Source organism: Ciona robusta, chromosome 8, assembly GCF_009617815.1.
Source record: "Ciona robusta chromosome 8, ASM961781v2".
NCBI classification, from domain to species: Eukaryota; Metazoa; Chordata; class Ascidiacea; order Phlebobranchia; family Cionidae; genus Ciona; species Ciona robusta.
Genome location: NC_143242.1, coordinates 2,658,544 through 2,678,046, shown reverse-complemented (window position 1 = coordinate 2,678,046; position 19,503 = coordinate 2,658,544). Strand labels below are relative to the sequence as shown.

Genomic DNA, 19,503 nt, shown 5'->3' with positions numbered 1-19,503 from the left:
AAACAAAATAGGCTGTTCGCGACTGCTATCTAGTTCGTACATAATGCAGTTTCCTTTGGAGCAGAGTCGGTATATAAACATTTATACGGACTCTGGTTCGGAGTATTTAAAAAGTCGGTAAATCCGTTCGTCTAGTGTTGTTTACCACAGTTTCGAGATACAAAATTCCTTCTGTATGAGTCAGTATTATCGCCTAGTCGTTACAGTACCACACGAGATACAGGGCTTAGATTTCTAATCACTCCCCAAACGGGACCATTCAACGCCCTCTAGAGAAAAACTGTGAGAACATATTTCAGCAACTATCGTAACTTTGTGAATGAAACCATAGATATCTAAACATATAGATAGGAAACTAAGGTCACGTGACAAGTGATTTTTGCACTTTAACTGCTAATTTCCGAAATATTATTATTTAAAAAGAAACAATTTACGTTAATATCAATATTTTTCTTTATATTTGAAAGTTTCACGTTATAATATAGTACTTTGTTTGAATTATCAACGAAAAACCAGTTTCAGACGCTTCACGCTTGACTGGATCTGGTATAAACAGATCGAACGCATTAAATCAGTCCAGTCTGCAGAGTATGACACGTCGCACGTGTATGCGCAAACTTTTAGTTTTGAACAATATCTTATATATTCTGCAGACTGGAATTTATTTACGTTGCTTCAATGTGTCAAATGGCTTACATTAAATATTAAGCAAATATTCTCAAACAGATACATAGAATATAACAGGAAATTTAAATTTCATAATGTGCAGCAATTTAAAGGAAGTCAGAGAAGCGTTGCTTGAGCTTGAGCAAGTTCGTGTCACATTCACCTGTGAAAATTGTAGTGCTTCATTTTATGATCCATACGATTTAACCATTCACAAAGAGAGTCACAACAAAGTTGATACTACAGACGACGAAATAAGATTGATATACCAGGCAGCCCTTACAGCATCCACTTCTATAGGTATTGTAATTCCAGAAAAGTATTATTCAATGCCACAGCAGTCATACAAAACCATCAAAGATTTAGTTGGAAACTACAAACAGCATCAGAATTGTAAAAAATTGTACATGGAGTATAACAAGCTTTGTATGAATGCAGATGAAAATCTAGGAATGCCACAACACTTGGCTGCTCAAATTTTAATAAAAATTCTGGATGCAATCGCAAACCAAAAAAACAAAAACACACAACATACCAATGCTGCTGGTTACAATATCGAGAACATAGGCGAACGTGATCTAGGTATGTATATAAAACTCTAAAATTTTCATTTGTTTTCGGAGCTGTGAGTTTAATAAATAATTATATTTCAGAAATACTTGAATATATTAGTGGATTCTTAATTAAAAAGGCCATACAACATTACAAAACCCATCACCAAATCATTCTTTAAACATTCTGTCAAGATGAGCCAAGTTATAAATTTGTTTCTGCAATGAGAAAATCGGAAAATGCATTACACTGTCCTAATTCTATTTTTAAAACATTCATGAATAAAGTTTTTATGTTGTATGAGGTAGAGACATCCAAGCAACCAGATAATATCAATTTGTCACGTGTTATAGATTTTGTAAAAAGGGATCAGGAATATCATGCTTTTGTGGATTCTTTATTTAATAAATGGGAACAAGACTATGATGCCCTTATTCAGGTCATAAACTTCATGCTCCACTTATTCTTAAAACTTTTAGGTCACAACTTGGCTAAATGCATGTTTAGGAACAAGCGCTCTGTACGTTCTTGTATATCAAAGGGGATTAGGAGTGATCTGAAACAGATGTGCAAAAATACCTAATTCTGTTTTGTGTGTTTATATACATAGTGTCCCAGAAGGTGCCTCCATGTAGATTTTGTTTCTATAAATACTTGTGTGCTCTTTGACCTAAATTTGGATCTCGGGGAAGCGCCTCTGTCCTGCTTTAACAAAAAAAACCTCGAGAAGTGATAAATTTGGGTAGAGCAGCAGGTCAGATCGGGTATCTCAAGCACCCCGAGCTAAAAGGCTGTTGCTTGTTAATAATCACTGTGTATGTGTTTGTTGTAAACTTTGCAAATATAATTTGTACACCAGTTCATTTTAAGTTTTGACATTTTTATTTAAGAAACCTAATTGAAACTTAAGGCAACAGAAAAAAGAAATTCAAAGTGTAGGAAAACAGTGTAAACAATAGAAGGGATTAGTGTAGGAAAGAACCCCCACATCTGTCTTTTCATTCTTTATGGGCACTTCACATGGTAACCGCTAAGTATTATTAGATGAGAATCCTTAAAGTAAGAGATGTGCAACATACTTAATTGATCCTGTTAAGTTTTCAGGCATGTGTAGTGTTGGAATTGATCCTAATTTTAATGTTTTAGATTTTGAGTGCACTGTGAAATCATTTTCCGTAAAATGTGCTTCACAGATAGATGCCCTATAGAAATAATAAATATAAATAAACAATTCATAACCAGCAAAGTAAGTATTATATAAAAATGTGTGAGTTCTTCATTATCAATTAGAAGAAACATTACGTAAACTATATTAAAACCTACATTTCTCTATGCAGCATGTCTTTTATCTTGTCACCCTTAGTTGGATCACGGATAGACAAGATGCTCTGCACCAAACTTTCCCGATGATTCCGTTTTTCTTCGGACTTTGCAAACTCCGGACGTAATATTTTAAAAAGAGACCGTTTTATAATTGCATTTTTGTACACATATGTACAGCCAGGAATGCAGCAATGACTCATTGTAATATATATATTAATATTATTACTTCAATATTGGTGCACTGATAGAGTAAATTAGTAGGATTAGGTATATCGGTATTACAATAAATATCGATTAACGAAATGGGCGTATGCACGTGCGTGTTAGTTATACAGTGTACAAAAGTTTTAAGCAGCCAAAACATTTTACGTATAAGGTACCAAACACAATCTTAAAACAATTAAACATTTACCTGCCTCACAACTGCAATGCGGTTTCAGAAGATACATTAAACTTACTATCCGAGTTTTAACATCATTGACTTCGATTCACGTGATTGCCGCGAATCAACTTTTTACCAGACCCATCGAAGCGTGACGCGTCTGAACGATTTCGCTAGTTTCCTATCTATATGTTTAGATATCTATGATGAAACTGTGAGTGCGTCTGTCGGATCGTTCTATATATTTTAGTGAAGAGTTTTAGTCATTGCCAGCCTATTAAGTCGAACTCAAATTTGACTCCGTATACCTATATGTTTCAGTTAAGCTACATAATTATGATAGGAATTGACGAGCGTCTCTCCAAAGGTGGCAGATAATATGATAAAGTGTGTGGTGTATAATGGCCACCTGTTACGTGTTTCTGAAACTCTATAGATGGTTATACCCGCAAAGATGTTTCCAGTTTCAAGTCTCCTAATCCTTTTTGCGAATTTCGTGCACTTCGTTACTTCATATCAAGGTAAAATATCATTTTCTTGTTACGTGTGTATTACGATTTAACGATTACGAAATGTGTTATTTACTTTTATGTTAAATATTAAAAATAAAAGGTTCTAGTGAAGAGTCTTCCCCCCACCTTATTTGCTAACCACTAACCCCTTATAACCACTAACCCCCTAACCATCAACACCTAACCCCCTAACCTAGGAGTTAGGGGTTAGTGATTAGCAAATAAGGTGGGGGGGGAGATTCTTCACTAGCACCAAATAAAAATGTGCTAATGAGACTAGCATATTAATTTTATGGCAAATTAACTGTAAATGATAACATTGTAAAATTATCATATTATATATGCCTCACTACCAGTACCTGTTGTTTAAAGTAGAAAGGTTTTAAAAAAACGAAAATCTTTATTTTTATCTTAACTTTGATATAAAGAGTTCAATCACCTAAATTGAGTTGCCTAAGTGCTTCAATTAACTAAGATTGGCACGAGTTAGGGACACTCTTCCCTGCTTAAGACCTGAGATGAATAATTAATGTTAATCCTGTAGCGCGTTTGTCCCTGTATATTGATTTTCATGTTTTAGCGCTTTGCAAATTTCCATCACGCCAAAAGCGAGAAGCAAACTGAGCGGAAAAATTTATTTTTTTACAAACAAACATATTTGTGCACCAAAATTACTTATACTGAACTAGTGAACTATTTTCCAATGGTGGGTGCAGTTAAATAGGCCAAGTATTCAATTTGTATCTGTTTATTTATCACCTGTCATGTCACAATGAATATTAATGCTTTCCTATTACTATAAGCCTTTTAAATTGTTTGGGTGTGGATTTTTTACTGTGTTTTACCCAAATGACCTATACAATTAACACTTAGTAGGCATACTTTTTCAAAATTATTAACAATTAATAATTAGTACTCATTAGCCTGTTTAAAATGTATTTTTTTATAACTGTTTTTTTTTGTCAGTTGAAATTTTAAACACAAGGAATGCCACGTCCGATTTAATAGGATGGAACATGACAACTTATGTCAACAATATTGAGGACTTCTCTCCAGAGGTTAAGGTGATCAATAAATAACACAATGTATTATGTGTACACAGACCTATGATGAAAATACATAACAAAAAATCAATTTCATTAAAGAATTAAAGCGTTACTGCACATTACAATCATATACATTAAAATGTTATTAAAATTAATGTATTATATGATTGTATTATGTATATCGCTTATATAATGTAATGTATATTGAATTTTTGTTTTTACCAAGTAGAGCATATTATCTTTTCTCTTAACTTGATTTGTTTTGTCTTCACATCACATTAAAGAGACATACACCCCATTTTCCCATGAACTCCTGTCATGTATCACACAGTGCTTTTCTCTTTACCAAACACTTCCGTGTTTTGTTAATTTAAATCTTTTGTTGTTACAGTGGGATGAGGTTACATTTCACCAACTGAATCCATCAGTTCGTGCCTTTCAAATCTGCCCAGACTCACAAGACACCCAATCTTATAAAACCAACGTACAAAACTGGCTCCGCTCTCCCTACATGAAACTTATTGGTAAAATTTTCATAACCGAGTTTTGAAGACAATTTTGGAGAACAACTTTTTTAAAATATCAATTTTTTTTCTTAAAATAGGTATATAGGCCTATATATATATATATATATATATATTATTCAAAAGTATGTTTTAATTTTTTGACCTAAAAATAAATGGCCTTTATATATAATATAAACATATATATTAGGAACATTTAAAGTAATTAACAAACTCAGCACAATTTGTTGTTATATATATATTATATATCCATTCTTAACTACAACGAAAACAAGTCAACGTGATTAAATTTTTTAATTTCGAATCTCGATACAAAAATTCAAATATATGAATTTTTTAACAGGGCGCTCCCGTCTTTACGTTGAGCTAAACTTCTGGATGAGAGAATGTGAGAATAAAGATACAATCTGCCCGGAAACTTTCAAAATTTATTACGCAATCACCAGTCACCAATCAGAAGTTCCACAACTGAACGAAAGTGTTTTTACAAAGATTGACACAGTTGCTGCTGAGGTAAAATTTTCTTTAATAAGTATTGGATCATTTCAACCATTAATATGTAAGGGAATGATCCAAATTGTTTATTTCCATTTTATTTGAATTCTACTTGGTTTTGTGTGATTTTAGTTGTTTTGTAATAGTGTGGATCGGGACCCATATTCTTATGGCATAAATGCACAGCTTATTCCTGCATATATAGTATGTATTTGACATTTGTTGACAATTTCATTTGTTTCATGTGAATTAAATTTTATATTCATGCAATGTGAATTAGTATCCATATTCTTATTCTTTCCCAAATCATAAACCACTTCATATAAAATCCATTAATCTATTTTTTCCATTTAACCTCAGGACCAGTTTGCCGATTCTAACTCCGACTGGACTGAAGTGCTGAACACTGAAATCGTAAACATAGAAATCCCACAATCTATCGATATATCCCACGCCGGCGTCTATGTTGCAATCGTGGACAAAGGCGCATGCATAGCTCTTGTATCAGTGCGTGTCTACAGCATAGTGTGCCCCATGGAAATACAAAGCTTGGCCATTTTTCCCGAGACGTTAACCGGAGAGTTAGACACCTCACTAGTGAAGGTATTACTGCTTGTTTTGTTGCTGTATCTCATTTCCCTAATTTCCCCATTAAGGAAGTAGTGGTGTAGTGATTAACAGCAGTCCATTTAAACTGTGTGCTGATTAAATTTTAATTAGCTGTTTGTGGGACAAAACAAATCAAAGTAGAGTAATCACTCTCACAAACATTTTGCATTGTACTAAGCTCTTGCTCACCAGCTTTTATGACTATACTTGAACAAACTTCTAATTGCATTATCTATTCCCATCCAAAAAAAATATAAAAAACATAATATGTTTAGAAAAAATACTTTAGCTAAAGTAGGTTAAATTCGAGATTTTCATATTTTAAAATACAAATAAAACAGTTATGTATATTATATTTTATTTCAATTTGTTAAAATTAAGCAAATAAATATATATATATGCATATAGAAAAAAAATATATATATTATATATATATATATATATATATATATATATATATATGTAAAGAAAAATATGTTATACATTTACATTATATATACATATACTATACACACTTTATACAATAATACAAACCTATAAATTTTCTTATTCTACACTAAAATATTCACCAAAACATATATATATATATATATACATATGATTAAAAAGCACAAAACATTTATTTTGAATCCTTTTAATTCCAGGTAAACGGTAGTTGCGTTGAAAGGTCGCATCCAGCAAATTCTGAAGTTTCCTCTCAACCAGTAAACCACTGTACAAGTGATGGAAGGTGGAATGTAAGGACTGGTGCTTGCTACTGTGAGGCAGGCTATCAACCTGATCATAACATGAGAACCTGCCAACCATGTCCACGCAACATGTACAAGTAAGACTTGGGTTAACACTTAGTCTGACATTATATTATATGCTTGAGGTCCTATAGTAGCAACTTCCATGAGATTTAGGCTTGGGTTGATTTATTACCCAGTAGTCTGACCGTACAACCTTGTATAAGTGTAGTTTTATTTAATTATTTTTTTTTTTAGTTTTAGCCTAGGGTTATTACATGTGACCCTAACTTTTTAACATGGGTGACCTATGATTTTGCACCACAATTTTATTTAAAAAAGGATTTTATCTAACTTAAAATGTATATGCAAGTTAATGGTGTGAAATTATACTGCATTCACTATATTAACCTGTAAGGTTCGCTATTTTTGATGACTATAAGCATTCGCAAAAGTTCGAAAAATAGCGTCCATGAATCTACATATAGTAGGGTGTGGGAAGATGGGACACCTTTAGCACATAATGTCTAAAAATCCTGATCGAGTTTTAAACAATTAACATCGTTTTATGGGAGTATTGAGAATAAGGTTTTATAATTCTTTGAATGTTCTTTGTTTATTACCAAATGGGACGAGATAATCAAATAAAAAGGTGTCCCATCTCCCCCCACCCTACTATATAAATTAAAAAAATGAATGAAACAATACGCAATTCATGTACAGATATAAATATCAACAATAGCTTAAAGTATTTGTAATTCTATGACAAATCGGATTTGTGTAGTTATGATTTCCATGAAATACATGTGCCAACTGTCACGACATCGCAACAATTTCTTCTAAGCCTGTATTGATATTTGCAACTTCTGGTAATCTTTTTGCCCCACCCAAACAGATTTGGCGATAATGTTTTAAATTATTAAGCCATCATTTCTATTACTGCCAACAGGATTACAGATTAAAGCCACGTTTTTGTTAATCCGTAAATTTACACAAATCCTCTTTTTTTTCGGAAAAATATTTTCACAAACTCAAAATGTGTTTCGTTTTCTATTTTTGCCAAATTTTCTAAAATGGGATTTCTGTTTTTTATTCAGTAGTAAAAATAATTAAAATTTAAAAAAATCTATATAATAATAATAATATATATTATATTATATATATGTATTTTTTATAAAAAGGGAGGTTTATTTTTTAAAATTAATATATATATATTACATTTTAACAACAATCAACTTTTAAAATTTTGCTTCAAAGTTTTGAATTTTGTTTGAAAATATTTATATTTTTTAATTAAAAATGACGTTTTAAAAACTTTCACAACACCCAACTACAATTGAATACCAAATCAATTTAACTTCCAATTTAACACAACTTTTTTCTTAGGCCAACTTCAGGCAATCAAAACTGCACAAAATGCCCATCAGTTTCATACACCCACCATGTAGGCTCCATATCATGTGTGTGTAGTGACGGACACCTCGTATCAACTAGTTACTTAGATGGTTGTGGGGTCTGTCCACAGCTACCTTCACCACCATTGAAACTTAAAGTGATCAAATCAACCACTGTCCCAGGTACAATTAGGAAAGTAAAGCTCTATTGTAAATTTTAGATATATATTATTATTCAACATTTTTAATTTTTTATTATTATAAAGAAAAATTTTTGTATTAATTCTATATATATATATTTTAGAAATTATTGTAAAAATTATATAGATATTATATTTCTAATTTTTTTTGTTAAGTAACTCAAAAGGTAATGTATTTATATTTAATGTAATAAAGTATTACTCCAATATGATCTACTTTTTTTTTGTTTAAAGATGCCCACATTAGTAAAAACGTCTTTATATTTGATAAAACAACTTTATTTTGTTTAAGTATTATTAATATAATGTTTATATATTTTATACAACAGGTGCAGCACGTCTTGAATGGGAAAAGCCGCAAGATTTCGGAAACTGCCAGAAAATATTTTACTGTGTTTTTTGTCAAGTACATTCTATAAACCATGGTATGTAAATATGATCTATTCCATAACACAGTTTTGCTTTGACAGACATTAAAAAAATATTATTGAAAACAAAATATCACACTACTCCACAAAATAGCTGCATGATTTTTTAGATTAAAAAAAACAGACAAAACGCAGCTGGGATTTTCCTTTTCTTCCCATTATTATCAATTGCGACCACCCGCACAAATTGTCTCCAAAACAATGTCTCTGTTAAACATGAGTAAAACACCCCTTTTAGCTTGTTAGTGAGATTTTGTATAAAATAAGCAGCAACTTTTTCCAACCATTTTTTAAAAATACTATCTCATAACCTCCAAAAAATGAACAAATTTTCCCCTATGATTTTTCAATTGTTACCACCACAAAAATACTATCTCATAAACCTCCAAATTCCACAGCATCTACCTCTTTAAGCAAGCAGAACAACAATTCCAGCCTCTTTAAGCAATCTGACCCTACCCAACCCTCATACACTGTTGACGCTTGTGATGGTGTCCTTTACTACCCACATCAATGCAGCTTAAAAACCAACTTTGTCGATATGCACAACCTCACAGGGCATGGCTTGTACACATTCCAGGTTGTAGCTACAAATGCTGTTACTCATAAACATGCCGATTCCATAACTGGACAAGATGCTGTTAGAAATAAAATGCTCAACCCAAAAGTAAGTCTTGATTTTACATTTTGACAGAAGAACCAAGTTTTTTTAAACAGTCGGGCCAAAGTGTGTATATAGATATTAGTATTAACTATATAGCTCTATTTTCCTATTGTTATTAGTTTTTTACACATTTTATTGGTTCTGTACTTATATATATGTACATTTTTAAGTGCCTTTGGGAAGCAGTTTTGTTTTGTAAAAAGCTATTTGATTAGTCCACCATAAATAATTGTTTTTAACATGTCAAAGCTTTTATAAACCACTATGTAGGTATCTAATACATGCCTTGATGCCTGTTTAGTTTTCTATATCAAAAACTGATATTTTTTTATTCTGTTTTGGTGAGGTGAAGGTCCTTAAGCACCTGGGATTTAGGCTGGATTTGGCCCATCACCCCAATACCCTTGTACGTCCGAAAATGATGTGCTTTTTATTCTGTTTTGGTGAGGTCCTTAAGCACCTGGGATTTAGGCTAGATTTGGCCCATCACCCCAATGCCCTTGCAGCTCCGAAAATGATGTGCTCGAAAAAACTGATATGCAATGTCTGTATAGCATCCCATTAGTGACCAGAGTGTTAGAGTAATGACCACTTAAGTGTTATGCATAAGATTACACTTTAAGTCCTACAGATCCACTAATGGTGTGCTGAGTATGTTATTTTAATCTTGCGGTCATAACAGAAGTGCTCTCAGCATATCTATGACATAACATTGTATGTTTCCTACTTTTCTTTCAAGTATAGTAGGGTGGGGGTTTTCAGTTTCAAGTATAGTAGGGTGGGGGAAAGATGGGACACCTTTCTGTTATATTTTCTTGTCCCATTTGGTAGTAAACAAAAAACATTTATAGAAATATAAAACCATTTTCTCAGGACTCCGATAGACCATTGTTAATTGTTTAAAACATCAGAATATTTATATATTATCTGCTAAAGGTCTTTCCCTACTACCCTACTATGTTATGCTTGTAAAAAAAAAACGTTTTAATTGTCCAATTAATGGTCATCAATTTTGTTCTGACGATATAAATTTGCCCAACTTCACAATTATCAGAAAACCGGAACCAATTTATTTTAACAGTCAGTGTGAATGTTCAAACAATAGCCTACTATCAAATACTTGAAATTGCTCTTATGGTAAACGTAAAGTGTCAATTTAATATGCCCCATGTTTCAGAAAACCCATTTCATGTGTTATGTTTTACTATCGCAGTTGTAAAAGTAAATTTTATAAAAAATCATTTTTTTATTACACTAATATTGTAACTCCGTGTGTTAAGCCTAAAATCCTGGTAATTACAAAATTGACAACTTTGTCTCACTCTAAACGATATTACAAACAAAAATAAGTTAAACACCATGTTTTAGTTTTAAATTATAATAAATTTGGGTAATTTCAAGTTTCTAACACCAGCAGTGCTTTTGTTATATTTTCAATCAATAAAAATAAGTTAAAAAACATATTTTAATTTTAAATTAGTTTTTTTTAATTTTTCAAATTTATAACACCAGCAGTGCCTTTGTTACTTTTTCAATTGATAAAAAATAAGTTAAAAACATTTTAATTTAATTTTTTTTTTAATTTTTCAAATTTATAACACCAGCAGTGCCTTTGTTACTTTTCAGTCGATAAAAAAAAAAGTTAAAAACATTTTAATTTTTTTCAATTGTTTAGGTTTCCAATACCAGCAGTGCTTTTGTTACATTTTCAATCGATAAATTCCACCCTTCCACCCCAACAAACCTACATATGATCCATTCTAATTACACATCTGTAACCATCCAATGGAACCCACCCGTATACACAAGTGGAGATCAAATATCATATAAGGTTAGTTGAGTAAAAATTCTAATAAATGCCAGTTTGAAATTGGTTAAGCTACTAAGTTAAGTAATATAATATATGCATATAAATATATGCTGTTTTTTTTTAATATTTTACAGTTTATTTTTTGATATTATTGAACTATATACAGTAGAGTGGGGGAAGATGGGACACTTTTTAGCTTTATTTTCTCGTACCATTTAGTAGTAAACAAATAACATTCAAAGATTTATAAAACAACATCCTCACGACTCCCATAAACCGTCGGTAATTGTTTAAAACACGATTAGGATATTGTGATATTTTGTGCTAAAGGTGTCCCATCTTCCCCCACCCTACTATATATAAAAACGGGTGTATATTTATTATTAGATATATATACATTACATGTTATATTTTTTATTATGTGAAATTTTAACAATGTTTTTAATTTTAATAAAGTAGAAATTTAAAAATATAACAAGTTATTTTATACTGATAACAATGCTAGTAGTGTCATAGTATATATATTTCATATTTGTATTTTATAATAAATCAAACACATATTATGTATAGTAGGGTGGGGGAAGATGGGACACGTTTTCATTCTATGTTCTCATCCCATTTGGTAGTAAACAAAGAACATTTAAATATTTATAAAACCACATTCTCACGACTCCCATAGACCATTGTTAATTGTTTAAAACACGACCAGGATATTTAGATACTATGTGCCAAAGGTGTCCCATCTTTCCCCACCCTACTATATATGTTACCTTCTAATGCAAATACTGGTGAAATTAAAATAGTTTTAAAATCATATTAAAATTGCTCAAAACCTCAAATTGCATTCCACGATTCATATAGCTATTGTGCGTTTTGCTGTGACAGTTTTATTCAAATATTAAAACTACAATTGAGGGTGTAAACTTTTACTGTCAAGAAGTTACTATCTCCAATTGCGTTATGTAATTGTAATTAGGTAACTTGAAAATTTAAAAAATGTTTTTTAATGAATTCTATTGAAAATATTCATGGGGAGAACTTTTATTGTATGTTCCAAACTCTATCCACACAAGTTTTGTATTTAGTTTGAAAGCCTATTCTATATATAAATTTTTAGTTATTTAATATTGTTTACCAAGCACTGTAGTAATCATTGCAGTACCATATAACCAAATGATATCCTGGTATGTAGGTTGTACATGACATATATTCTTTAAAAACCCATGCAACTTTCCCTAAAATTCCATTTCTTTATTTAAGAAAAAAAAAAAAAATTCTAATCGTCACTAAAGTTTCATTCCTTTAATTTCTTTAAAAACGACAAAAAAATTCTTATGTCATTGCATTTCATAACAAATGCTTCTAACCCATTTTTCCCATTATACAGGTTGTTTGGGTGGAAGACCAGGGCCGTAACAAAACAGCGATATTGCAGCTTAAATCCACCACCCTTCCTACCTCCCATATGCTGGTGAATGTAACTCGAGCCCATCTTGCTCAACTTAACTCAGGGGTCAAGTATTACATAGCAGTTCAAGCATTAAGCACTGCAGGTAACAATTTTGTACATTTTTTTCACTTTTAGTACTGAGATAAAAATTAACTTTTTTATGTAATGTATTTTGACTTTTAAGTTTTTTTTTTGTTAAAACTTTTTTTAATGGCTTTTTTTTGTGTGTTGCAATTGCAATGTGTTAAACTTGTTTTTTTTTGCTTATTTTTTCTTATTTACTTTTTTTTAATTCACATTAAAATATACAACAATATTATTCCAACGCTTCAAATTTGACAAGAGAGCCTTGAATGTTATACCTAATGCCAGACAAAACTTTATAATAAAATTATCATTTTTTTGGAAGCCAAAAAATGTATATTACATTATGCATGGTAGCAGAGGTACCAACAAATTCAGTTTCCTTGTTACAAAAAAATCCTAACTTTTAATACCCATCTGAAATGCCATTTTTGGCTATAGAATAAACTAATCGTCGCCTAAATTCGATTTTGCTTTTTTGGTCGCCCGAATAAAATTTTAGTCAGATGATTTTGACAGACTAACTTCTAAAATAAGAAATGCACAGAAATTTGGTCGGCCGACTAAATTTGAAAAAAAAACCTAACTAAATTCCCGAGAACACGATCCATGATCTATACATTTTAATCAAAGACCGTATTTTTTGATATTTTAGGACAAAGCAACTACAGCAGTGTTTTAGAAGTCCGTACCATGTCCAGTGACCTCACTTCAAAACCAACAGGCAAACCAAACAATTCAAATGAATCATTATATGTCTACCTCGTGGCTGTGATAAGCGTGCTACTGTTTGGGGTAAGTTGGTGTAAACATGGGTGTAATAACAGCGTGACTTGGATGACACCCCGACTTTTAAACAGGGGTGATGTAATATGTTTCAACCCAACTTTTACCCAAAAAAGTTTTTTTAACTGCACAACGTTTACCACAAAAAGTTTGTTTTTTATTCTAACACAAAAAAAGTTTTTTTTTTAAATATATAAAACATGACAAGTTCAACTTTTTTTGACTGTAACACAGTTTAACTGCAAAATACCTTTTAAACTGCTGTTATGTGTCCATACAAAGGAGTACAGCCAAACTGTACTGCATTCATCAAATTAATCAATGAGGTACCCTATGTTTGACGACAATGAATGCAAACTGCAGTTTGGCCATGGCCTTTGTCACCCCACGTTTTGCTAAAAACTGAAAAACTTAACTAATTTGTGCCTAAATCACAGGGGCGTGGTGTGCATTATCTTATAGGACCTCACCTCATATATATCGAATAGAATTTGGTGTAACCTAAAACCATTATACCAAAATCCGATCTCCCCATCTCTAATCCACAAATAGCTTCATAAAGATTGTTTTATTCATTATAATTACTATACTACATGGTTATGTCTGTTTTCAAATGTAGTAATTAGATTTAAGTACAGGCAATCACATTTTCTGCAATAAGCATTTAATGCAAATAAATCGTCAACTCTTAAAAAACCTCTCACCCCACAGTACTGTAGATAACCTAATTGGTTTTTAATTGACTAATTTTTACAGGGTTTTGTGTTTTTCTTTCTTTGGAGGAGATGTCGTGGAACTTCAGGAAAGCAGAAGTCCAAACCATGTCTAGATAAACCCCTACAGTCAAGTTCTGAAGAGTGTGATGGCTTCACTGTCTGTACAGAACTCTCTGGTAAGAATTTTATAGAGTTTTTTTTAATTTTTTCCCTTTTTTTTGTTCTTTTTTTTCTTTACAATTTTTTGTGGATTTTGTTCCTTTTATATATTTACCTATTTTCGTGATATATTTCTGAAACAAAAGTATTTCAAGGCTCTTTTTGGTTATTTTATTTGCCGAAACACGTTGTTAATTTATGGGATTTTATGTTTTATATCATAATGTGTCGTTTGTTCCAAACCTAATACTAAACTCATATTTTTGGAATACTTTTTTTAGTCAATGACTAGGCAACACCTTAAACAAAAAATCAAGAAAAAAGTTTATTTTTGCTGTCAAAAAATCAAAACAACCATCTTAAATCTCTCTTAGCCCCCCTTAAAGTGATATTTTTCATGCCCTACCCTTTCTTTAGACCAGCGCACATACGTTGACCCGTTCTCGTGCGGGCCGATACAAACGCATAAGTTTTCCTGTGAGACCGACCCTGACTTGGTATCCATAAACAAAGTAATTGGTTGTGGAGAATTCGGTGAAGTGTACCAAGGCTCGCTTACATTAACAGGTAAAATCATTTTTAAATATTTTGAGTAAATAATTTAAACAAAGATGTTTTGGAATGACAGAATAGCGTTTACCGGCGTCGTAGCATGGTGGGTAAGGCGTTTGCCTCTGGAATGTATTAAAGGCTGGGCATTGCAACCGTTGTGGGCGTATATGTCCTTGGACAAGACACCTAATGTATTACTCTAACCCTATGGTCTTTCACATTGTTAAAATTGAATGAATGAATGAATGAATGAATGATTGAATGAATGAATGTAACTTACTTTATCCTCGCGTGGCCGGAAAACGACAGTCGTTAAACATGGTTGTTCTTTTTCAAACACCTCATGCCAGCTTACGAGTTACCGAGTATGTTACTTTGTGGACCACTGGGTTGGAGCAGTTGCCGTTAAGTGTCTTGCCCAAGGACACATACGCCTACCATGGTAGCAGCGAAGAGCCAGCTATTCCTAAATAAATCACTAAAAAAACAATGACTCTCTTAGTTCTATATGTGGTAAACCGTAAGCCTGCACGAGGTGTATGAAATAGAACATCCGTCTTATAATAACTATCGTTGATGCGGTTTCTAACTGGTCAAAACCCCACACAGATACTGGAGGTAAACGTAAAGTGATCGACGTTGCCATCAAGCAGCTTCATGCGCAGTGCCAACCTAATGAACAGGTACGTAGTGGGTCGGGGTAAGATGGTCCGCAGGTTCATTATCTTATCAACCGTTTCATTTAGAAATTAAAAACCCCTCTTGTTGGTACTAACACCTCTTGCGCGATGTTCTTACATATAACGTGTATAAAGGTTTTATCACATAGTTGGGAAAAGACGGGATACCTTTGGCGCTTAATATCCAAATATCCTGATCGTGTTTTAAACAATTACCAACGATCTATGAGAGTCGTGAGGATACAGTTATTTAATTCTTTAAATGTTCTCTAATTACAACGGAATGGGACGATAAATTAGAATAAAATGTGTCCCATCTTCCCCACCCTACTATACAACATGAATTCGGCCATTCAATACAATGTCAACAACTTTCTGCTATGTTACAATTAAAAAAATAACCAGTTTTCCGTATACAACCATATTGAGGTATCACATTAGTATATATTAACCCAAACCTACTATACATAGATTGACTTTCTGCACGAGGCGAAGGCCCTTGAACGATTCCAGCACCCCAACATTGTCAAGCTTGAAGCAGTTGTCATGGCAAGCCGGCCATTCATGATCGTAACCGAACTTATGGTGAACGGTTGCCTTGGGAAGTTTTTGCGGCACCATCGTGGAGCAAAACGTTACTTCAAGCCTACGGTTCTTGTCCGCATGCTGCATGGTGTAGCAAAAGGAATGGCTTACTTGAGCAAGATGTGCTACGTTCATCGGTAAGTTTCGTTGCCAGTTTATATCTTTATTGAATACAACTTATTATATTTGTGTGGCAGGGTAATGTCAGTTGTTATAAGCTATAACTTTTGATGTTTTGTTTCGATCACCTTATTTTTGCTTACGAGTTTAGAGAATGAATGAAACTTATTTATTCTTCTGTTCTAGGCAATAATATCCGTTATAACTCGAGTGTTTTGTTTCGTACACCTTATTTCCGCTTACGAGTTGTCACGTGTGTAACTTTGTATGTGCCTAGTTTAAAGATTTACTTTCTTTTTTATCGTGTTTTGATAGACAAAAACTACAAAACGTGTGGGCAAAAACTTGTTTTGCCAGTATTTTACCGATTAAAACTTACGGGCCCAACTCGTAGTTTCTTAAAAATCCACACCTCATTTAATCCCCTAAAAAAATCGTTTATTTTCACCCCAAGACATCATATTCTAATTAAAACAAAACACGTGTTTAGCGACTTCCGTTTTTCAGCCACGCGAGGATAAAGTAAGTTTCATTCATTCTTTCATTCAGTTCTATAAAGCCACGGCATTATAATAACCCCTCCTTTCCAACAGCGATCTTGCGGCGCGTAATGTCCTCATAAACAACGAGCTCGTATGCAAAGTCGCCGACTTTGGTCTTATCCGCCACATAGGCGAGAAAAAGTCAACAGTTAATACTAAGGGTGGAAAAATATCGCTTCGTTGGACGGCACCTGAAGCAGTAGCGTATCAGGCATATTCACAGGTGATTTATTTTACTTTTCAAATATATTTCTTACCTGGCTTGGTTTTAAACGTGGAATCTTGTTTTTTTTTAGGCTAGATTTCGAAATATTGTAGGCTAGAGAATGAAAAATGTCCCATCTTATCCCACCCCACTATATATATATGGTAGGAGGGGGGAAGATGAGACACGTTTTTATTCTACATCCTTGTCACATTTAGTATTAAACAAAGAACATTTAAAGAATAATAAAACCGTATCCTCACGACTCCCGTGGACCGTTGGTAATTGTTTAAAACACGATCAAGATATTTGAATATTATATGCTAAAGAAGTCCCATCTTCCCCCACCCTGCTATATGTCCCATCTTGCCCCACCCCACTATATTTGTATTTTACGTATAGTTTGTATTTCCATACAGGCATCAGACGTTTGGAGTTTCGGTGTATTTGCATGGGAAGTGATCACTTATGGTGAGAAACCTTACTGGAGTCTAACTAACCAACAAGTGTTACAAGCCATTAACGATGGGTATAGACTCCCAGCTCCCGAGGTATTAATTTGTTACAATACGTTCAGTATAGTACGCTTTTTAACGATACTGTACAAAAAAATCCTATTACCTTTAAAATACATTTACAATTTTAACTTTAAAAAATTATTCAGATATAAAGATGTAGTTTTTCTAGTTTGGTATAGTGCTTGTACAACTATAGGCGATTTGTATACGCGCATGGGCATTCTACTAACTCAGGTTTACCAAAATCGAATGCGCAAAAAGCGTTGGCGTTGGATCAATTTTTCGACTACGATTAGCTCTAATTGTATCTATGTATAATGTAAGGGTAAAAAAGCAGTGAAACGTAGAAAAGATCAAAACAGTATTTCCCAACTCGTAGGCTGGCACGAGGTGTATATGAAACCGAACACCCGTGTTATAACGACTGTCGTTGTCTCGTCACGCGAGTATAAAGCAAGTTACATTCATTAAAACCTATTTTTACAGGATTGCCCGTCCGTACTCCACCAACTGATGCTAGAATGTTGGCATCGTGATAAAAACACACGTCCCACTTTCGAACAAGTGGTAACTAGATTGGACGCCATGATAAACCAACGTGGAGTGCTGGATACATTAGCAAGTCCGGCAAGCACAGGGTAATATGGTTGTTTGTTTTTTTATGAATATATATTTTTTTAATTTTAGCTATTTATTGCTGACTGTAGTTCGAATGAATGAATGATCTTGTTTGACCTCGCGTGCCGGGGCAACGACATTCGTTATAACACGGGTGTTCGGTTTCATACACCTTATACATATGTACTTTAGGAATTTGTTATTTTTTTAGTGTATGACTGACAATGTATACAATCCATAACGCCCACGGAACTCGTACCCTTTTGGATATAGGGCTAATCGCAGTAACTACTACTGTGTCACGACGCCTAAATATGTACATCTATTTTTACACAGAGAGGACGTGTTATTTTTCACTGACTCCCCGCCACACACTCCGTGTCCCGTGCCAACTGTCACTGACGGCCAGTCACACCACAATTACGCCACTTGTCGCATCGCTGACAACGACTCTCCACTCGGTAATCTGATTCGTGGCGAAACGCCCGATCCCGCCGAAGTAACCGAACCGTACGTGGAGTCGAATGATCTGGTCGACGGTTCCCCATCTGACGATCTATTAAGTCACCATTCAAGTTACGAAGTTTCGACAATGTAGCGTTAGCCTTTATTTGCATCCTTGCCCATGTAGTACATTATAACCGCTTACTTACACCGACGACAGACTCATTTTACGCACTTACATCAAGGCTGTCTCTTGCGTTTTCTTCTATTTCAATGAGTTTAAGATCCTGTCTTGCGAATTTTCACAATTATCACTTATTTTATTATCGTTCTCACGGTACTACATTGCGCTACGTAACCTACGCTTGCGCTTCCCTTTATTTTAATTCATTTTTGAGCCGATTCTTCAAGTCAAGGTGTCCTTGCATGCCGATTTTCTTTTTTATCCCGTTTTCCGAAGCTCCATGTAGAAAAGTTACAGTTTGTGTATGCTCACCCACCTCGATAGAGAATGCGTCATATTTTTTGTACAAAATCATTTTAGCCGGAACGTACTTCCGCAAATACAACGTTTCTATTCACCAGTTATTCAACAACCTTTGCTTAATTGTATAGTAGGGTGGGGGGAGATGAGACACCTTTTCATTCTGTTGTCTCATCCCATTTGGTAGTTAAAAAAGAAAATTCACTTCCATATAGACCGTTGTTAAA

General features: G+C 33.3%; 2 protein-coding genes and 1 long non-coding RNA gene across 4 annotated transcripts; 2 read left to right on the top strand and 1 right to left on the bottom strand.

Annotated features, from left to right (window-relative positions):
• Positions 1-323: 323 nt before the first annotated feature.
• LOC149732256 (uncharacterized) lies at positions 324-2,964 on the top strand. 2 transcript variants are annotated; one of them, XM_089883655.1, is made up of 2 exons: positions 324-1,248; positions 2,556-2,964. In XM_089883655.1, the coding sequence occupies exons 1-2, from the start codon at positions 762-764 to the stop codon at positions 2,579-2,581; spliced, it is 513 nt and encodes a 170-aa protein (XP_089739781.1). In that variant the 5' UTR covers positions 324-761; the 3' UTR covers positions 2,582-2,964. The 2 variants fall into 2 exon arrangements, with proteins under 2 accessions (XP_089739781.1, XP_089739780.1); XM_089883654.1 differs by lacking the exon at positions 2,556-2,964 and adding an exon at positions 1,320-1,641 and having other exon boundaries at positions 328-1,248.
• Positions 2,082-2,682, bottom strand: LOC149732257 (uncharacterized). The gene is made up of 2 exons (XR_016385600.1): positions 2,542-2,682; positions 2,082-2,420 (listed from the first exon to the last, which is right to left on the bottom strand). It is a non-coding gene; the product is annotated as an uncharacterized LOC149732257 (long non-coding RNA).
• Positions 2,965-3,217: 253 nt separating the features above from the next.
• LOC149732255 (ephrin type-A receptor 7-like) lies at positions 3,218-19,388 on the top strand. Its single transcript, XM_089883578.1, has 20 exons — positions 3,218-3,444; positions 4,402-4,499; positions 4,873-5,005; positions 5,349-5,518; positions 5,861-6,103; positions 6,754-6,935; positions 8,224-8,414; positions 8,761-8,856; positions 9,258-9,526; positions 11,199-11,354; positions 12,721-12,886; positions 13,523-13,662; positions 14,410-14,545; positions 14,946-15,095; positions 15,690-15,763; positions 16,232-16,482; positions 17,059-17,230; positions 17,632-17,763; positions 18,217-18,368; positions 18,685-19,388. Exons 1-20 carry the CDS (start codon positions 3,360-3,362, stop codon positions 18,944-18,946), a joined length of 3,258 nt encoding a protein of 1,085 aa, XP_089739704.1. The 5' UTR covers positions 3,218-3,359; the 3' UTR covers positions 18,947-19,388.
• Positions 19,389-19,503: the final 115 nt, after the last annotated feature.

Bases quoted from the DNA above. Each gene is read 5' to 3' on its own strand.
- LOC149732255 (XM_089883578.1), top strand. From the start codon at position 3,360: ATGGTTATACCCGCAAAGATGTTTCCAGTTTCAAGTCTCCTAATCCTT. The intron at 11,355-12,720 runs GTTAGTTGAGTA...CCCATTATACAG, and splicing joins GAGATCAAATATCATATAAG to GTTGTTTGGGTGGAAGACCA. The intron at 17,231-17,631 runs GTGATTTATTTT...ATTTCCATACAG, and splicing joins CGTATCAGGCATATTCACAG to GCATCAGACGTTTGGAGTTT.
- LOC149732256 (XM_089883654.1), top strand. From the start codon at position 762: ATGTGCAGCAATTTAAAGGAAGTCAGAGAAGCGTTGCTTGAGCTTGAG. The intron at 1,249-1,319 runs GTATGTATATAA...ATTATATTTCAG, and splicing joins CATAGGCGAACGTGATCTAG to AAATACTTGAATATATTAGT.